The 16,316-nt window shown below is 49.9% G+C and overlaps 1 protein-coding gene across 1 annotated transcript in view; it reads right to left on the bottom strand.

Moving 5' to 3' along the window:
• Positions 1–16,316, bottom strand: part of POLR1A (RNA polymerase I subunit A) — an 82,054-nt gene that overhangs the window by 41,688 nt on the left and 24,050 nt on the right. The window contains exons 10-13 of the mRNA XM_002709657.6: positions 14,410–14,580; positions 14,148–14,270; positions 11,102–11,332; positions 5,637–5,891 (exon numbers count right to left, since the gene is read on the bottom strand). Coding sequence (XP_002709703.3) covers positions 5,637–5,891; positions 11,102–11,332; positions 14,148–14,270; positions 14,410–14,580 — 780 coding nt within the window. The remainder of the gene's footprint in view (positions 1–5,636; positions 5,892–11,101; positions 11,333–14,147; positions 14,271–14,409; positions 14,581–16,316) is intronic.

The raw sequence follows: 16,316 nt of genomic DNA, 5'->3' as shown, positions 1-16,316 counted from the left end.
GTTACTCCAGCATGTTTTTGGCATTTACGCACAAATTTGGTCTGGTTAATGTTAGTTGTGTTCTTGTTTTTATACTTTGGTTTTATGCTTTAGTATTTTTCACACATTTCTGGCCTGGTCCTCCTATAAATCAGTCATCCATTCAATAAATATTTATTGAGAGACTACCGTATGCCCAGGCACTGGGGATACCTTTGGCCTACTCCAGTGAACCAAACGGCCACAGTTCTGTATGAGAAAGAGCTAGACAGTAAACAAAATGACTGCATAAATATATTTATCACAAAGCACTTTAAACTATCGTGGATAAAATCACAGAATGGGTCCTAAGGGGCCCGAGAGTGACTTGGAGCTAGCCAACGCAGGCAGGTTGGGGTACAGGCACAGGTTCCGTAGAGGGCTGTGACAGGGCCTTGATCCACAAGACTGTGGAAGAATGTTCATTATTAGGATTTCCTCACAACGTAGCCCATGGCTCATGGTGGGCCCTTAATAAAGGCTGTTATCTACAGATGTCAAAACAAGGGCTTTTATAGGAGCCCCAGATTCGGTGAGTACATTCATCTCAGTTGACACTTTCACAGCTTCTCTGATCCCGTCTCCTGGACCTTCTCCGTTGGTCTGTGTTCATGGCAACGTAAGGTACACTAAAGTAAAAACAGCTAGGCTCACTGATGACCTTTAAGAAGTAGGTTTTGCAAACTTTTCCATTCTTACAGGAATTTGAGAAAAACCTGAGCTTTGGATCCAGAGATTGTTCTCCTTTGATTACTTGTTAGAAACTAGCCACTATTAGGGCCTGTTTCATAACTCAGGTTCAAGGAACTCACAAATGCAGCTAGGGAGAAGGGCCAGGAACTTAACCACATGTACTAATTCAAAGGCTAAAAAGGGTCCTTGTCAAATGGTCTAAATACTACAGCGACAGGCTCTAAGTAAACTCAAAAATAATTATTACAGATGGGCTGAAAGGGAGCCACAGACGTAAGACAAGGTCAGATGGAGTGCTGGCCCTTCTTATGGAGGCTCTGAGTTACTAACATAAATAAAAAATTGTACATTGCACTCTGTGCCAAAGATGGTCTCATTTTACTTGGTGGGGGTTAGGGGTCCCAAACAAAGATACCACATTTGACTCATCCCACAGTCTTTGGGGCACTTAAAGATCGTTCCTTCTGTTTTCTTCCTTTAAAGAACTGAATTACAAGTTATGTGATACATTCAGTGCCTTCTCTTCTTTCTGTCAAGATTTTTCCATGACTAGAAAATTACTTTAATGGCTAAACTGCTTTCCAGGCAATAATCACACGAATTCTAGCTTGGAATGCTGATTAAAGCAATTACTAAGGGTCTACTTATAATTTTCAATCTCCTAAATCCCCCTTGGGATCAGAAAGAACATCTCTGAATTAGAACTCCAGAAAATTGTCAGTTATACAAGTCCACTTAGCATCACAGCAAAATGACGATGTAATTAATGTCTTTGGTCAGGATGCTTGGAGAATATGGGTATCCAATTTTCCAGCTGACTGTAGAAGTCAGGAAACTATGTCTCAAGCCTGTTAAAAAACTTTCTAAAAAGCATTGGCCCCCATTACCTATAACAGAAGGAAAAATATAGATAAAGAAACATGGAAACAAAAAGTTTAGTTATTTCCTTGGAAAAGAAATGGCTAAAGTTCCACTCATCTCAAGCTTTAGTTAAGAAGACAACACAGAACTCTACTTAGTACATGGAACCAATAATCCAGAAATATGGTTAGGAAAGGAATAGAAATCAAGAATACAAACAGAGATAGGGAAGCAAAGGGAATAAAGATACACCCATAAAAATGATCCTCAGAAACATGCTTTCCCAAGTTCAACCAGGCCAACCCTTGTTCTCTTGCTGCCAAAATCATGTGACATTTTTATAGCCATTAGCAAAAATAAGGGTTTCACTTCTTAACATTTATACTAAGGACTAAATAAAATTTATCAAGAGTGCTAAGCTCTTTACCTCTGACAGAAAAATCAACTGAAAATGTAGGGCAGGCATTGTGGCTTACAGGTCAAGCTGCCGTCTGCAATGCCGGCATCCCATATGGGCGGCGGTTCGAGTCGCGGCTGCTCCACACCTGATCCAGTTCTCTGTTAAAGCTCAGCAGAAGATGGCCCAAACAGCTGGGCCCCTGCGCCCACATGGGAGACCCAGATGAAGCTTCTGGCTCCTGGCTTCAGCTTGGCCCAGCCCTGGCCCTTGCAGCCATTTGGGGAATGGACCAGTATAAAGTTTCTCTCTTTCTCTCTGTAACTCTGCCTTTCAAATAAATAAATCTTTTTTAAGATTTTTATTTATTATTTATTTTTTTAAAGATTTTATTCATGTATTTGAAAGTCAGAGTTAAATAGACAGAGGAGAGGCAGAGAGAGAGAGAGAGAGAGAGAGAAGTCCTCCATCCACTAGTTCACTCTCCAAATGGCCTCAATGGCTGGAGCTGCGTTGATCCAAAGCTAGGAGCCAGGAGCTTCTTCCAGGTCTCCCACGTGGTTGCAGGGGCCCAAGGACTAGGGCTGTCTTTCACTGCTTTCCCAGGCCACAGCGGAGAGCCAATTCAGAAGTGGAACAACCGGGACTCAAACCAGCACCTATATGGGAATGCCGGCACCACAGGTGGTAGGTAGCTTTACCCACTATGCCACAGTGCCAGCCTCTATTTATTTATTTGAGAAGTAGAGTTACAGACAGAGAGAAAGGTCTTCCATCTGCTGGTTCACTCCTCAAATGGCCACAACAGCCAGAGCTGGGTCAACGTGAAAGCAGGTGCTAGGAACTTGCTCTAGGTCTCCCAGGCAGGTACAGGGGCTCAAGCACTTGGGCCATCCTCTACTGCCTTTCCAGGCCACAAGCAGAAAGCCGGATCACAAGTGGAACAGCCAGGATACGAACTGGTCCCCATATGAGATACCAGTGCCGCCCCCTAAAATGAATCTTTGGAAAAAAAAAAAAAAAAAAAAACTGAAAATGAAGTGAACCTGAGGCCATCCCCTCTAAGTTTAATTTTTAAGAAATCAGGGGCAGGCATCTGGCACAGTAGTTAAGTAATGGCTTGGGATGCCTATCTCACACTGAGGGCCTGTTTAAAATCCCTGTTACTGTGCTTCCGATCCAGCTTTCTGCTGATGTGCACCAGGGGAGACCGCAGGTGTTGGCTCAAGTACATGAGTCTATGCCATCCATGTGGGAGACTCAGATGGAGCTTGGCCTGGACCAGGCCTGGCCATTGGAGGCATCTGGGGAGTGAACCAGCAGATAGAGGATCTTTTCTCTGCCTGTCACTCCACTTTTCAAATAAAAACTTCAAACCAAATAAAATTTTTAAAAATTATTGATATGAGCTTATTTACTGCATTCTATGAAGGGGTGACAAGGCTCATTTGGAAGTAAAGGGACTTGCCCTTTGCAGGATGTGATGCAAACATGAAGCCTCATATTGCTTTGCACCTCATGCAATCCAAAGCAAACAGAGAACATTCAGGCCCATCGATCTGAGGACTCTGGAGTGCCTCAACTCCCCACGGAGCCAATGTTCACAGGTCACTCTGCCAGCAAAATCCACCTGCGCTCCTGGTAGGGTTCTCTCTGGTGATCCTGATTCTGCTGCTAGATTTGGAGCAGTCCCTAGGAGGCACTTCCTGTCAAGTGCCCTCTCCCACCCAACATGTCAAGAGGAACTAAGAACACATGTGGCTAAGCGTACAGGCTTTAGAGTCGGTTTGAGTCCTGGCCTCATCACTAACTGGCCACTGACTCATTTAAATCTTCATCTGAACGTCACACCTACCACTCAAGTCTGTTGTGAGAGCCAAGCAAGAGAATGCTTGCAAACTGTTTAGAGCAATACCCGAGGTCCAGGGCCTGCTCAAAAACGATGGTTTTTACTGCTGCTACTATTAAAGCTAATAATACTACTCACCTGAGAAGACAAAAAGCCAATTTCCTCATTAGTAAAATTATTTTTTTCTCTGCTCCAAATGATCCATATGAGACCTCACTTCTTCTTTCTGCTTTTACTTCCTTTGTTAAGGAATTTAGGAGGGCAAGAAGGGGAAGTTAAACAACTGGGCCATGCATGAAGCCACCGTGGTGCACCTGGCAGGAGAGCCTGGGATGCTGGGCTCCCAGCCAGGTGCCTGACCCGCCAGGGGCTGGACATGGCTGACGGCATGATTGAAGACACAAAGAGCACAGGATGCTACCTGGGACTGGATATCTTCAAGCAGCCCTGTGCTCCTTGCGTATAGAATTCTCTGTAGAACAAACCCCACAAAGATCTGGGAGCTCCTTGTCCTTCCTCTTACTTATCAGCTGGGTGTCCCTGGGTAAGCTATAGCAATTCTTTGGGTATAAAATGTGGACTTTATAGCATCTACCTCCAAGGCTGAAGGAGAAGTTGAAACAAGAAGCCTCTAAAGTGCTTTGCACAGTGCCTGGCACTGACAAAGTGTGTGGTCACTGAGGTGTAACTGTGAATCACTGGATGCAAATGGCTTAGCACTTCACAGGCCTCAGACGTTTGAGTGGAGGGTGAGGGCTAAAAGGAGACTAGAACTTCCTCCATCTATTTGCCTGCACCCTAGCTCTTTACCTCCCATAAGCACACAGACTCAAGATCCTGCCACTTAATGGAATCAATTGGCTGGCCAGGCAAGGTGGGAAGAAGTTACATCCTTCCTTCGTTTCCCACTGGAAAGTCATGACCACATGGAGCTGCCCTTGAGGATCGACATCAAAGAAAGAAGGAAGAGATTCAAAGAGGAGGTAATTTCAGGGGCTGCAGGAGGATCTCAACTGGGTCCTTGGGTTAAGCTGTCTCTTAAAACTCAAGCTTACTAGAATCCAAAGGATCAAAGTTACCTGGAGACCATGATAACCATGACAGCTGAGATGAGAGGATGATTGTCAGGAGCTAGCAAGTCGCAAACTCCAAATATAAGTCTGGAAGACAAGACACACTATGCAGCTATTGAACTTGGTTTTCTAGAACGGCCATCACACTTTCTCTCTGACTTAGTCAATTTTAAGACACAGCAAGGCCGGCGCCTTGGCTCACTAGGCTAATCCTCCGCCTGTGGCGCCGGCACACCGGGTTCTAGTCCCAGTTAGGGCGCCGGATTCTGTCCCGATTGCCCCTCTTCCAGTCCAGCTCTCTGCTATGGCCCGGGAGTGCAGTGGAGGATGGCCCAATGGCTTGGGCCCTGCACCCGCATGGGAGACCAGGAGAAGCACCTGGCTCCTGGCTTCAGATCAGCGCGATGTGCTGGCCACAGTGCACTGGCCGCAGCAGCCATTGGAGGGTGAACCAACAGCAAAAGGAAGACCTTTCTCTTTCTCTCTGTTTCTCTCTGTTTCTCTCTCTCACTGTCCACTCTGCCTGTCAAAAAAAAAAAAAAAAAAAAAAAAAGACACAGCAAGACAGAAGTTTTTCCCTGCTTGGGAGCAACTGGAAGACTGAAAACACCTGGGGAAAAAAACAGGACCCTATGTGCCCATGCATTGGAGCTGCCCACCGACCCCAGAAGCTGGGGGAGGCCCAGGTTTAAGGTGGCACGCCATGTCAGAGATGACCATGGAAAGGCCTCAAGGTCAGACTTACCTTGGGAACAAGGTACTGCTGATCAGTGCAGGCCAGGACGCAGGCCTCGGCCCGGCCCAGCTCACTCTGGGGGAAGTGGGCATTCATCTCGTCTCCATCAAAGTCAGCATTGTAGGCCTTACAGTTGGCATAGTGGAGCCGTAGGACTTTCTCTTCAGGCAGGATGCGGGCGCGGTGGGCCTGGATGGAGGGTCTGTGCAAGGTGGGCTGCCGATTCAGTAGGAGAATGTCCCCATTCTTCACGTGCCGGCACACCTAACGGCAGAGTGGAGACCAGGTAGATGATCAGTGGAAATTCCAGCAACATCACTGCCCCTTCCAAGGTTCACCTCAACTTGGCCTGGGCCTGACTTCTATCCCATTCAAGAGGCACACATCTTAGCTTATCTAGACTGGAATACTATGCAATGATGAAAAAGGCTAAGTTAAATACAGTCACACAGCACATCATGCCTCTGTCAACAACAGACTATACATAGTAGGTGGTGCAAGTTGTCACTGCCATCTTAGTTTGCGAAAGTAAACACTATGACATTTGTATGACAAAATTACCTAACTGCATTTCTCAGAACATGTCCCAGAGTGTAAATATAAGTCCTGAAGTGATAGCAATAAGGTAGTAGAAGAAAAAAAAAATCCCAGTGGCGTGTAATGTGATCAGGTGCAGCAATCTAAAGCCCAATCTAAAACTCAGGGATGGGGGCCAGTGCTGTGGCATAGCGGGTAAAGCTACCGCCTACAGTGCTGGCATCCTATATAGGCTCCGATTTCAGTCTTTGCTAATGCACCTGGGAAGGCAGTGGAAGATGGCCCAAGTCCTTGGGCCCCTGTACCCATGTGGGGGACCCAGAAGAAGCTCCTGGCTCCTGGCTGCAGATCGACCCAGCTTTGGCCACTGAAACCATTTGGGGAGTGAACCCATGGACAGAAGATCAATCGATTAATCTCTCTTTGTAACTGTTCTTTTCAAATAAATTAATCTTAAAACAACAACAACAACAACTCAGGGTTGGGCACTTGGCCTAGGGGCAGACAGCAGTTAAGACCCCGGAATCTGGGGCTGGAGTTGTGGAACAGTGGGTTAAGCCACTGCCTGCAACGATGGCATCCCACATGGGAGCCACTTTGAGTCTGCTCCACTTCCTATCCAGCTCCCTGCTGATGCACCTGGGAAAAGCATCAGAGGATTACCCAAGTGCTTGGGCCCCTGCACCCATGCGGAATACTCGGAAGAAGATCCTGGATCCTGGCTTTGGCCTGGCCCAGACCCGGCCATTGCAGCCATTTGGGGCGTGGACCAGTGGATGGAACTTCTCTTTCTCTGTAATTCTTTCAAATAAACACATAAATCTTTTTTAAAGGGCATCTCCATCATCCTCTCCCCATTCCCCTCCAGCGTGGCTGAAAGTTCCCTCTGCCTTAGGAAAGCAGGAAGCAAAGCCCTCGCATCTACGAGGCAGGCCTGGAAGCACCTAGCACACAGCTAAGTCTTTTTGTGCCCTAAAGAATTGGAATCCTGCCCTCCCCATTCCCTAGTGGCATGTTTCCAAGGAGACCTGAACTCCGAGGATTCCCACGAACATCTGCCCTGGTGCCCCGCGTGACTACGTCACACAGCCCAAGATCTTCTTTCTTTAGCCTCTCAAGGGAGAAACTGCTCCGACCAAAAACCCAGGCCGGGCCTATGACCTGAGTCTGGCAAACTTGAGGCATCCCGAGCGTAAGCAAACTCGGTGCAGCTGGGACGGGACGTGGGCCAGTCGGGCAGGCATTGGCCAATCCAAACAGAAGCCCTGGAACCCAGGGTGCTCCCCTTGCCAACCCAAACCCCAGGCCCTTCCTTTCTCTTGTCTCTAAATAAACACCGCAGTGAAAATTAGTGTGCCCCAGTGCCCGGGTCAGGGTTTCCAGAGGCAGGCTTGGGGCCAGAGGCCTCCCTCTGGCAGATGCTGGGCAGGAAAACAAGCCTAGCAGTCTTGGCCGCTTCCTCCTTTCCTTATGAGGCCCAGGGGAAACAGCAGAGGTTTCCCACCCCACAGGGGGACACATCCTTTCGCCTCCTCACCTAACTGTGCTTCACCCTGACTGGACTCTGCCTCCTCCCTCAGCCCCCTTGGCCCCGTCCTCACCCGTGTGCAACATGCTGACAAGGCTGTGCAAAGTAAGCATCTCATTACACGTTTACGTGTTGTACATACCTTCATTAAGATTTTGGAAAACGAAGTTAGCCATCCTTGCCCACCCCTTATCCCAAAGTAAGAACCGCGTCCTCATGTCTAATCTGGCCCTTGTATCTTGGGGTCTCCAAAGCCTCCACCTGGATCCACACATTCCACAGGGATGTCCCAAGCACTGGGTGCTGGGGAAAATCGTGAGCAGAACACCCCCTGCCTTGAACTCACAGGACAAAGGAATTCAAGGGCAGAGATCTGGGGGCACACACAGGGATGAAGGGTGGACAGACGCAGGTGGACGCTGGAGGTAGGGGAACACACGGGGGCACCTAACGCAGGTTTCTGGGAGTGATGAACTGCATTCCACCACCTAGCTGCCTGGTTTTGTAAATCAAGTTTTACGGGTTCCCAGCCACACCCATTCATCCATACCCTGCCCTGGACTCCCACGTGCACTACGGAGAAGTGAACCAGAGGTTATAGGTCCACAAAGGCTGCAGCACCAACTCCCAGACCCTAGAGGAATGAGACTCTGCTGAGACCTGAAGGAGCAGCAGGAGTCAGCCAGGAAGTATGGGGGAGGGGAAAGCATTCCGGGCAGAGGAGGAGGATCTGGGAAGCCTAAAGGGGAGAAGGAGCCCAGAGCGGCCAGGGACAAGCTGAGCAAAGAGGCCGAAGGTGGATGAGTGGAGAGGTGAGCCCGGAGGAGAGAGCGGGGACAACGTGAAGACTCGTGAGTTTGCCAAGGATTTGAACTCAAGGTGACACGGGTGACCGGACCACTCTCATTCAGCCTCCCCACCGCGCACGGCGGCCAGGCCTGCCACAGCCTCCAGAGCCGCTGATCACGACCCTTTCCCCATGCCCTCGCCTAAGTGAGCGGCACAGGAAGTTCCCTCTGCCTTTGCCTCATGCTCTTAACCAGACAAGGTCAAATGCCTTTGGTTCCTCTTCACAAAGGCTCTGAACACTGGCTCCCTCCAGGTGACCTTCATCCGTCCCTGAAGCACCCCACAACCACATTCAAGAGATAAGTGACACAAAATGTGTGAGCCTGGTCCTGTGCCTCCCATGTTTGAGCCTGTCCGGGGTCCCCTCTTCTCTCTCCATTGTGCTCTGTGCTCAAAGAGGCCAGCGCTCCGATGGCTTCATGTCTCACCTCCATAGCCCTCCAAGGTCTTACGCTTCTACTCTGTACATGAGCTGGGCCCCTGGATTCTCCACAGCCCCTTCCGATTTAGCAGGGCCTACAGGCAACTCCCCTGCAGCACTCCCATTGTCCTGCACTGAAAGCCACACTTCTGTTCTCAGCTCCCTCTCTATTCTACAGCCCCATGCCCAACCTACTGCCAGTACAGGACCCCTGGCTCTCTCCCCAGCACCTGCTCTCAGTCCTGCCTGCAGCCCTCTGGGATGCTCCATTACCTGACTCACAATCGCCTCGTGATGACTCTGAACTCTGCCCACTCGCCCTGCGTGCTTCCTTCAACCTTGTTTCTTCTGAGCGTCTCGTGTGCACAAAGTTGCTGGTCCCCATCGCTGGCCCCTATGTTGCCCGCCATACCACTCAGTAGTGCGGGATCCATCTATACGCTCATTCACCACTGGTGCCCTTGCCATGCTGTAAATGGGGAGCAAGGGCCACGGCCACAGTGACTGGCAGGGCAATGGCACACAGGGGCCCTCAGTCCTACCTGAGCTCTCATCTTGCAGTTCTTCTCTCAGATTTTCTTGCTGTAGGACTGTTCCCCGTGCTTGACCTGGGTAAACTACAAGACTGTTTCCTCTTTAACCTGCTTTCACCCAAAGGTACATGAACTAGACCTTGCATACTCTTACAATCCTCACACAACTAATACCAGGTACTGAAGAAAGGCAGAAATAAGCCCCCGAATCTCAACACAAATCAGACTTAATGCTCTGGGGAAGAACAAAAGAGGTGACTGTATCTGTGTCTGCACGTGCTGCCCTGCCCCAAAGCCAATCCCCAGTGGCATGCTAAAGAGAAGCAACAGCCACAGTGACGAGGCCAGGAGTGCTTCCTCTTCCTCTACTCCTCCAAGGCTGATGGAAACTTCGTAGAGCTTTGGCTCATTACTCAAGAAGAGCCTGTTGACCCCGGGGTAGAGACTGGCCGGATGGCAAAGAGAGGGCTCCCAGCTGCACGGATGGTTTAGGAAATGCAGTAACCTCTTGACTCTGGTAAGTCACATGTTCAACCCAAACTGAAACTATCTGTGCTGCTGTTGCTGGGAGGGGGTCATGTGCTACTCTCCTCCCAGCCAGAATGGACAAGGACACAGATGCTGTCACCCACCCAACTGATGCCTCAGCAACCATGCTGACTGATCATTTATTTGCTTTCCGATGAAACTCAGATAAGAGCCTCACAACACAGCACAATAGGTGGGAGCAGCAATGGTGCACTAATGATGCGTTAGTCAACACTGGTCCGTTACGGCTACCCCCAGCCCAGAGCACTTCCTTCCTACACAGCAGTTCCAAAACTTTAGCATGAAGAACCCCTAGCCCCAATCCCAGAGGTTTCAATTCTAATTCAGTGAGGGTAGGTTTTCATTTCCTTTAAAAAAAAAAAAAAAGATTGATTTACTTATTTGAGAGGCAGAGTTACAGAGAGAGGGAGAGACAGAGAGAGAGGTCTTCCATCTGCTGGTTTACTCCCCAAATGGCTGCAAAGGCCAGAGCTGGGCAGATCTGAAGCCAGGAGCTTCTGCCGGGTCTCCCATGTGGGTGTAAGGGCCATCTTCCACTGCTTTCCTAGGCCATAAACAGAGCGCTGGATCGGAAAAGCAGCAGCTGGGACTTGAACCGGTGTCCATATGGGATGCCGGTGCCGCAGGCAGAAAACTCAATGTACCATACCCCAGCGCTGCCCTGGTTTGTGCTTCCCACACCTCTGGACAAGCTGCTGCTTCCACCAGAGGGCTGCCTTTGAGCAGCCCTGTTCCAGAAACTACCCTGCCCCAGAAACACAAATGAGTTCTGAAAGAACACTTCCCAACACCAGCTGTGTGCCCAGCACTGCACTGCACAGTGTGAGATGGCCAAAGAAGGCTGGAAGTCAGGGTACATATGCCCCAGTGCACAGACTCTGGCTGGGAAGACAAGGTGAGTGCCACCAACCACCTGAGGACCACCCCTGGCTTCTTAAAGGTGTAGGATTACTTAATAGCCTTCCTGGGTCAGCACCCATTGGAGTCACAGCTCCAGTCAGCATTATAGGGGAGTCAGCCAGCTCTGGGCTCCTGACCTAATCAGCCCACTACTCACGATTTTTGTCCCCTGGGGCTTGGGTGCCCCTGTAGCTGGTGTCAGGAGCTGCTTGGCCACAGCCTCTCGCTGGGTCACGTCCGTCGCACTTAGGGCTGTGCGACTGCCATCCTCGTTGATGACCATGGAGGCCCCTGGGTGCACGTTGGGGCCATTGATGACTGCTTGCCTCAATTCCTGCACGTTCCAGGGAGTCACCGGCTGAGGGTAGGTCAGTTTTGTGGCAAACACCTAGAGACAGGGAGTACACGTAGAAATTCAGAGTGGGCAGAAGAAGGTTACACGGCCTCAGGATCTGACGCAGGTTGTGTGACTTCCCCCCACAGCGATGTGCAGGAGCTTCTGGGGCAAGAAAGCCCTCCAGTGAGAAAAGCACATCCCGCTGGCCTCCTCCCCGGAGCCGTCTTGCCAGACTCTCCCTCAGGGACTGGAGACCAGGCCTCCTTGTCCAGCTGTCAGTCTGAAGAGAGTAATTGAAGCCTTGCAGTTGATGCATTAGAATTTTTTTTTAACCACTCTAAAACTTCATTTCCCCATCTGCCAACGAATGAGTCTCCAAGGAAAGGAGCATAGCACGGGACACAAACTTGAGAAAGGTGGCGAATCCCACCGGGCCCTCCTTCATCCTAGGCCGTATCACCAACTGATCACACAACTTCCCAGAGCCAAACGTGGCGACAGAAGGTCTTTTTTTTTTTGACAGGCAGAGTGGACAGTGAGAGAGAGAGACGGAGAGAAAGGTCTTCCTTCCTTTTGCCGTTGGTTCACCCTCCAATGGCCGCCACAGCTGGCGTGCTGCGGCCGGTGCACCGCGCTGATCTGAAGGCAGGAGCCAGATGCTTCTCCCGGTCTCCCATGGGGTGCAGGGCCCAAGCACTTGGGCCATCCTCCACTGCCTTCCCGGGCCATACAGAGAGCTGGACTGGAAGAGGGGCAACCGGGAAAGAATCCGGCGCCCCTACCGGGACTAGAACTCGGTGTGCCGGTGCCACTAGGTGGAGGATTAGCCTATTGAGCTGCGGCGCCGGCCGCAGAAGGTCTTAACTCAGGGCTGACAACCCCTGCTAGCCACGTGGCACTTCTGATAGATGATAAAATGCAGTGTGTTCCATTTGGTACCAGGTCTGCAACATGCTCCAATAAAAACAAGCCCACCTCCCCCTCCCCCCCAAAAAAGAAAGAAAAACAGCTTCCTTCCCAAAGAAAAATGAGTTTCCTGATTGAGTTTCTGAACTACTAAATATTATAAACTCCTCTGATGTTTCAATACATCAAAGAGGCTGAAAAGCCCCAGATAAGGGAACTTGTCTACATTTTTCCAGGCCTCTGCACAGTAGCACTCAGTAAGGTGCTTCCCCTACTCCCCCTTGCCCCTGTGCTCCCTATCCCTCAGCCTGCTCTACTGTAAAAAAATATATAAATTTATTTATTTATTTATTTATTCACAGAAAATGGTCGGGGGGGAGAGTGCACACAAGAACGAGCAAGTTTATATCCACTGGTTCATGCCCCAAATGCCTGCAACAGCCAGGCTGGATCAAACCAAAGCCAGGAACCCAGAACTCCACCCAGGTCTCCCACATTGGATAGCAAGGAAGGATGCATCATCTACCATCTCCTAGGACTGCATTAGTAGAGAGGTGGATCAGAAGTGGAGTGGCCAGGAATTGAACTGGGTACAGGTGTCCTACACATCAGCTTAACCTGCTGCACCTTTACCCAAGCCCTCCTGCTCCACCTTTCACATCTGACACGGTGCCGATGCACTTGTTTCCTCTTGTCTCTCCTGCTGGAACCTGGGTTTACCTTTATGAGGAACACTTTGGTCTGCTGGGCCCACTGCTGGGTCTCCAGCTCACTGTCCAGGCTTAGCTCGCTTCCCCGTTCACAGGGCTCTAGGGGCAGGGCAGGCTATGCTACAAGGGGCCGAGAGGCAGTGTGACCTGCTCTGTCCTTCCCACCATGGCCCTGAGACCTGAGGCAGGCTGGAGGTGGGCAGAGGGGTCACTTCAGGGTCCCTCCTCAGGGAACAAGCTACCAGAGCCACAAAGCCAAGCCTAGAATCTATGTTGGTTCAAAAAAGGAGACTAAAAGTCTCTCCCAAGGCTGGGACACTCTAGGTGCTGACACCAAAGCCAACAGAGGTGGCACTGCCTGCTGCCCAGAAAGGGCAACAAACAGGCCCTGGGCCTTTCCTCCCAGCCCTGAGACCCAGGAATGTCCCCCTGGGCTTTGCAACACCTTTCCTTGCTGCTGGGCCCAGCACTTGGAAGCAGTAGGCAAGGACGGAGCCTTCCCAGATGCTTGTCTTGCCCTCATCAGCCCAAGAGAGATCACAACACTTCTGCTCATGACCAGCATCCCCGAGGGAGAGGCAGCCATGGTGTGCGAGGAAACAAGAACTCTCCACGGAGGGCAGGACACCATCACCACAGACCTGATCTCATGCCCATTATGAGGGAAGCTGATTAGTGGGTTGCTGCTAATGAGCACCACAGCTTGAACTAGAAGAGAACTGAGAAAAGGAAGCTGGCTCCCAAAGGCAACACTGATGGGGAAATGGGGTGAGTTGTTTCCTCCAGAAGGAACTGGGGTGATGGGCAACACACGCCTCCTCTTTGGGGGCTCTCTCCCCTTCTTCTCTCATGTGACCGAAGGCTTCTCTCATGCAACCCCTGGCAGGACTACTGTTCCCCTTGCCCTCTTCCTCACCTGTCATGTGTTCAATCTGACAAGGCAAGTTCAAAGACTACGCCAAGGCAGGCAGGAGGCAGGCATGTGGGCAGAGATACGGGAAGCCTTGCCATGAGTTCCCTGGGGCCCCAGAGTGTGGGTCTCCCTTGCGGGGAGATGTCTGAAAGATTGGCACGGAGCGACTGCAAGTTTGTCAAAGCCACATGGGCCACTCAGGAAAAAAGCAGAAGCTACTCCCACCACAGGAACCACAGGCTGCTGCAAACCCTGTCCAGGGCCCTCGGTGGCACTCCCTGTCTGCCACCCACCAGTACCAAATGAGCCCTCTCCCCCTCCCTCGCGTGCCACACACCATGGGAATTCCGATTTCGTTGGTGTTGATGTACATGTCTGGGCAGATGACTGAACGAGCCGCGTAGTCCACTCGCTTTCCCATCATGTGCTTGCGGAACAGGCCTTCCTTCTTCTCCAGAATCTTTAGGGAGAAAAAAGTCCAGAGGAAACATGGAAAAAACAAAAATTAATTAAAGTACAATTACTATGTTTGTTTCGATACTACCAGCTTTGCTGTTCATTCTCTTCAGTTAGCAGTGAAAATCCAACTTACTGCTCACCTGTCTAATGCCGGGGTACTTTTCCATCATTAATTTATCCATCTCACTGTCAAACACGATATTGACGTGGCTCTGAAGGCGAATCCAAATGTTGTAAAGTTTGTCTGTGAGGGACTGGCCCGGAAGTGCGCTTAAAAAGGATCGATCCACAGCAACTGAAGTATCTTTATCCTGAGAAGAAACGACCAAGAAAACAGGCACGAATGACAAAAACTCCGAAAGATCTGGCTTGGTTTTATTTGTATTTTTGATCCTATCTGTGACAAATGATGAGCTTTGGAGTTTGCCCTCACATATCAGTGGCAGAAGTGCTAATAACTCAATCTTGTTAAGTATGTCTGGTTTATTTTAAAAAAATCCATTCATCCATCCATTCATTTATTTGAAAGGCAGAATGAAAGAAGAGAGACAGACAGAGACAGATAGATCTTCCATCCTATAGTTCACTCCCTTAATGGCTCAATAGCCCAGACTTGGCCAAGCTGAAACCAAGAACCAGGAACCAGGAACTCCATCCTGGTCTTCCACATGGGTGCATGGGTCCAAACACTTCCGTTGCCTTCCCATGCACATTAGCAGGGAGCTGGATCGGAACTGGATCAGTAAAGCACTCCGATATGGGTCACCAGTGTCAAGTGGCAGTTTAACCCTCCATACCACCATGCTGACCCAGTAAGTATCATTAATAACACACAAGCCCCATTACATATTTACTAGCCTGTGTCTTTCTGGCAGTAAAACGACCTGAAAACGTAGAAGCTGGCTCCTTTATCAGGCACTTAATAGCTCGTCCCTAAGAAGCCCTTCTGACATCAATACCTTTTTTCTAAAGTTCTATTATCCTGCCAGTTAACCAATTTTCACAAGAATTTCAGCTTTATTTATGGTTTTTAGAAAACCCAATCCAAAGCACTTATGAAAACCAAGTGGAAAAACTGCTTAAAAGAAAAACTGTTTGCCATATGATATGTATGTCCTCAAGATGTGGGTCCCCAACCATGCAATGTCAAGTTATGGTTGTAAGTCTCCAAGTCTCAATGGAGTACTAACCCATCCTTAGAAATAGCTGTGCCCCTGGCCTCATCTCCTCCTTGTCTTCCACTACTTGCTCAGGTGACAGAAACACAGAGGCCTTAGCTACCTGACAGCACTGCCTACTGACACCGTCTGGCCATCCCATGTCCTTCGGTGAGGGTCAGATGACAAAAGAAATAGAGCAGTGTAGTGGGCTGGCAGGGAGGGTGGGTGAAGACCCAGTAACCTAGACTGTCATGAGAGCCACCAGGGCTGAAGTGTGTTCCAGAGGAACAGAGGAATCTGAGTTACAGGGGAGACGGATGCCATTCTGCAGGCAGCGTCAGGGTCCCTTCCCAGGTCCTGTCTGCCTAAGTCACTGCTGATGGGCTTCCCTGGCTCAGGGCCACCAGTTCCCTGTCATCTCCCCAGTGCCTAACACAGTGTCAGGTGAGGAACGCCATCGGAATGGAATGAGGGAGGGAAGAACAGCAGCGTCCCGCTCATCAGAGGGAAACTGTGACTTTGGATCCGAGAACATACTGTTTGTTCCTACTGAGACTCAACCTTTATTTTTTGGACAGATGGGCTGCCCTATTTCCAATGAACACCACAATAAAATCATCAGCTCTGATCACTGGATCTGTTATCCTACGGCCTTGCATCGTAGATGGGACTAGGGCCTGCAGAGGGCAGCTTTCTCTTACACTGAGAATTTTTTTTCAAAGGACACCTACACAGGCTAATCAGAAAACTTAAGCAAAGCCAGAGAAAGCTCCAAGGAGAACGCCTGGGTAACACAAGAGCAGCCATGTTCAGGAGACAGTGGCGCCACCTTGTGATGGGTCTGGCTGACAGCAGGACTGTCTCTGGCTAACAGGAGTCCTTTCCTA

The sequence above is a fragment of the Oryctolagus cuniculus genome, chromosome 2 (genome assembly GCF_051225735.1).
Source record: "Oryctolagus cuniculus isolate XC-2025 breed Fujian yellow rabbit chromosome 2, ASM5122573v1, whole genome shotgun sequence".
In the NCBI taxonomy this organism is placed as follows: Eukaryota; Metazoa; Chordata; class Mammalia; order Lagomorpha; family Leporidae; genus Oryctolagus; species Oryctolagus cuniculus.
The sequence above is the reverse complement of the archived record's forward strand: the minus strand, read 5'-3'. Positions and strand labels throughout refer to the sequence as shown.